A 3,925-nucleotide genomic window follows, 5' to 3' on the forward strand; every position below is an offset into this window, starting at 1 on the left:
TCCTATTTTTTTACTATTCCTAAAAACAGTGAAGCACCAGATATAAAACTTTTTCAAGAAAGTCAAACACAAGCTTTCTCGTTCCCAGTCTATCTACCTCATGAGGCATATACGTTAAAATCATATGTAGCAAAAACTAAATGGATAACAACTTCCATCTGCACTGACCTGACAGCACAGGCACAGAGGATCTCCATGCAACAGGGTACTCCAACTCAGTACAATTAGACTTGCTGCTTAATTTAACTTATCCATAGTTAAGACATCAAACCCGAATTTCCATTTATCATTAAGAGTGAATTTATATGCAAAAAGAGTTTTGGAACCCAGTGAATGCATGCACAGGAAGAAAGAGATGCTTGAAATTTAAAGTGTTCAAAATCCAAACCAAGCATTCAAGGGCACATATTTTGCTTGTGAAATTCTGTTCATGTTAAGAGAGCAAAATCACTGTTACCTAATGTCTCACTATGAGTTCTGGCACTCATGAAAATGGTAGATTTAAGTAATCTGCTGATTTTGAAGCTACTAATAAATGTTTGAGGAAGAAATGGAGATAGGTAGGATAAGGGGAGACTTAAGACAAATAAGTAGTGAAGTATAGCTTGAGATGGGGACAATAAGAGCCTTCACCTGTTCTGAACTAAGACTACAGCAGAAGCACATTTTATTCTATTAGAGGGCACTCTAATTAGACCAAAAGACCCTTCAATGACCAAAAAAAAAAAAAATTTAACTATCAGCAGTATTCCTTGGCAGCAGCTTCAGTTTCTTATGCTATTTTCCATTCTAAATATTTAAGGAATTTCTTAAGGAACAGTCATACATGGTAAAAAGTAGGGCAGGACTTTCAATGCATAAACTTTTTAGGGGAAAACCATCAGTTTGAAAGAAAACCATCAGGCTTTAGATATTCTAGCACACTCTAAACTGAAGTTCTGTCTTATACCACCAGTGGCTAAATCATCAATAAGTTCTGCAGTGAGGTTGTCACTTCCGCAGCTATATACACATTGCAAAACTATTCTGTATCACATGATTTTAATGAAATAAATATAAAAATGAACCACACAATCAACACATAACTTTAATACTCCACGTCATTTGTCTTGTTCACAATGATGGTAACCTCCCTTGTCAACAATCTTGTGAGTTAAGAAGCTGATTCTCATTCTCATACCCATCGGGGAGGTAAGCTCTCCTTAGCTGGTCTGACTTAGGTATGGAGCCACCATTCTTCACATGGCGAGACAGGAAAGCACGAACTGCTGGGTGATCAGCCTTCTCAAGGGGGATGTTGGCTTCCAGGCACATTTTCACAAAGTCCTGGATAACACTGATTTTCTCTGTCTGCGCAGTACTGTTGCACTGAAGAGATGCTGTGAGAGGCCTTTGTTTCTTCCTTACATTCTGTTCTTCAAATTCTGCCTTTCTTTTGGTGTGAGTCTTGGACTTGAGGTGATCACTGATGGCAGACTTGCGAACATGATTAAGTACCACGTTGCAAGAAGTGCAGAACAGTTTTCCTCCATCTTCATGCAATTCACCTCCAAACTCAGTGACACGATCCAAAGGAGTCACATACAAAGCAGTCTTGGAACGGTTTCGAGCAGGAGGAGATGTTACTACAAATCGCTCCATTCTGGTTTTCAATAAGGGTCTTTCAAAAATAAAAGAAACAAATGGATAAGAACAAGACATTCTATCTATGATCAACAACAAAAGATGGGGGGGAATCCCTAAAACTATAAGTTTCCCTAAAGAAACTTGATAAAACATACTAGACAATAGACAATATGCACTACAATAGGTATGACTGGGGAAAATTAGAGGCAAATTACTACCATATCAACAGATTTCTTAATTTTTTAAAAAAGTTAACTAAAATAGAATTATAGGGTAATAGAACAAGAGACCAGGTATTCAATAAATATTTACAAAATTATATAAAGCAAAACTCAAATGGTGGCCAATTAGTATGGACTACATTTGATCCTATCTGAACCGATTTCTTCATCCTATTTTGCAACATAAAGCACACACACACAAAAGTTTACAATTTTGTCCCGTCTTGATATATATTAAAGTTGGTTACGGTATTTTAAGAAGCAGGATTAAAGATAACTGCATGATGTCAAATATAGACTATTAACATGGCTAGAAATGTCTGAAAGTTTTACAAAGGTACTTGGAAGTCTAAAAGGACTATGAATGGTATAAAAGACAAACTGAAGACAAATTTTAAACATCCAAAGTAAAGCTAAAAAGTTAAGGTTTAAAAACTTGAAAGCAATAATAAAACATGATCATCAAAATTATCAATAATTCGTACCTGTCTACGTACCAGTTTAGCAATAATAATAACTGGCATTTTTATGGTATTTTTAGGTTTGTAAAGTGTTTTACATACAGCATATCATATGGCAAAATCCTACATGATAACAATATGGTAATTTTTATGCCTACCATACAAATGAGAAAACTGAGTCTCTAATATTAAAAGTAATCTAGCTTTAATCACATAATCACTAAATATTAATGGCTAGACTGAACGTACTTCTCTCCTGTCTAGGAGCTCTTTCTATTATGCTATGCTGCCTCTTGGTTGGTTTCAGCACCTTACTGGCCCCAATTTTAGTCAAACCATCCCTGGGGAAAGATTTTGAATTAACTTTTAGCCATCACATTATTTTCTATCTGAAAAGTTACACACATACAAAAGATTCGTGAGTGTGTCAGTATGTGAGATCTCTGGTATGAAAACTCCATGCTCCTGCACATGGAAACACCTCTAGGGCTGTGGATACCAGGTCCTGTATACGGTTGCCTCAAGAACAAAGAAGTTCAGTGACTTGCTCAGAGGTCTTAGTTACTTCAATCCCAACGCTCTATCAATTATTTTTCTATTTCTATATAAAAGGTGATCATTAAAAGCAAATCTATTAAGTCTCAAAATAACCTTCACTTAAAGCAGAGATTCTTAACCTGAGATCTATAAACTTGTCTTTTTAAAATATTTTGACAAAAGCATTTCGGTAATAATTGGTTTTCTCTGGAATTCTACATTATTTTATGCATTTAAAATATTATTTTGAGAAAGGGTCCACAGGATTCACCAGACTTTCAAATACATCTAGGACACACAGAAAAAAGTTAAGAATCCCTGACTCAGGGCCTTAAATGATCTTAATCTATTCGACCTCAGATCTACATGTGTAAATTCCTTCTTTGATGACAGCCAGTAAGTCCTTACAAGTTTACAACTGACTCGCTTGCTCCCATTCACCTAGCTGGAATTTACAAAGGTGCTGAACACATTTTCTCCAGGGCTGTTGTGAGGATAAAATAGGTTAATATTTATCGAGTGCTTTGCAAACCATAAAGCATTAAATAAATGCTAGTCGTATTGTTGCTTTCAGTGTAAGACATTCCACAAAAATTAAAGCACGATTAAGAACGGGCCCGTATCGGGAAGTGGAAAGTTCAAAGTTCTAAGCATCTTAAATGTAAAGTAAAGTTAACTGGGGAATGCTATTTTCAAGCTTAAACGTTTACCAAGGTAGTGTCCAGTTTGGTTGCCTTGACACTTAGCAGTGACGGGTTCCCGATCTGAGAAAACAGAGGTGTCAAGTCCGGGCACCCTCTGCCTGTTCCAAACACAGAGGTGCTTGCAAATCAGTTTCTCAACAAGTGGTGGCAGAGAAACGGTTTCTGGGCTTGCACCCTAGTTTCGCTGGCGTACCTGGCAGTCATTCCCTTACTAGAGCAAAAGAAAAACGGAAAGTGGAGGAGGGGGAAGGGAGAGAGGAAGTGGGAGCGAGAGAGAGTGTCAGCGACCCCCGGACAGGGGGCTCAGATGCGGGTGCCCCGGGCACCAGCCCCCCCCCCCCCCCCCCCCCCCCCCCCCCCCCCCCCCCCCCCCCCC

The 3,925-nt window shown here is 38.1% G+C and overlaps 1 protein-coding gene across 1 annotated transcript in view; it reads right to left on the reverse strand.

Moving 5' to 3' along the window:
* Positions 1-1,024: 1,024 nt before the first annotated feature.
* The window catches only part of CGGBP1 (CGG triplet repeat binding protein 1), a 3,647-nt gene continuing 746 nt past the window's right edge, over positions 1,025-3,925 (reverse strand). Inside the window, exons 2-3 of the mRNA XM_069093926.1 lie at positions 3,556-3,760; positions 1,025-1,660 (exon numbers count right to left, since the gene is read on the reverse strand). Of these exons, the coding sequence (XP_068950027.1) occupies positions 1,138-1,641 (504 nt within the window). The 5' untranslated portion in view covers positions 1,642-1,660; positions 3,556-3,760 and the 3' untranslated portion in view covers positions 1,025-1,137. The remainder of the gene's footprint in view (positions 1,661-3,555; positions 3,761-3,925) is intronic.

Source organism: Petaurus breviceps, unplaced genomic scaffold (assembly GCF_028583685.1).
Source record: "Petaurus breviceps papuanus isolate PSGF00001 unplaced genomic scaffold, PetGlider_PUasm1.0 213, whole genome shotgun sequence".
Taxonomy (NCBI): domain Eukaryota; kingdom Metazoa; phylum Chordata; class Mammalia; order Diprotodontia; family Petauridae; genus Petaurus; species Petaurus breviceps.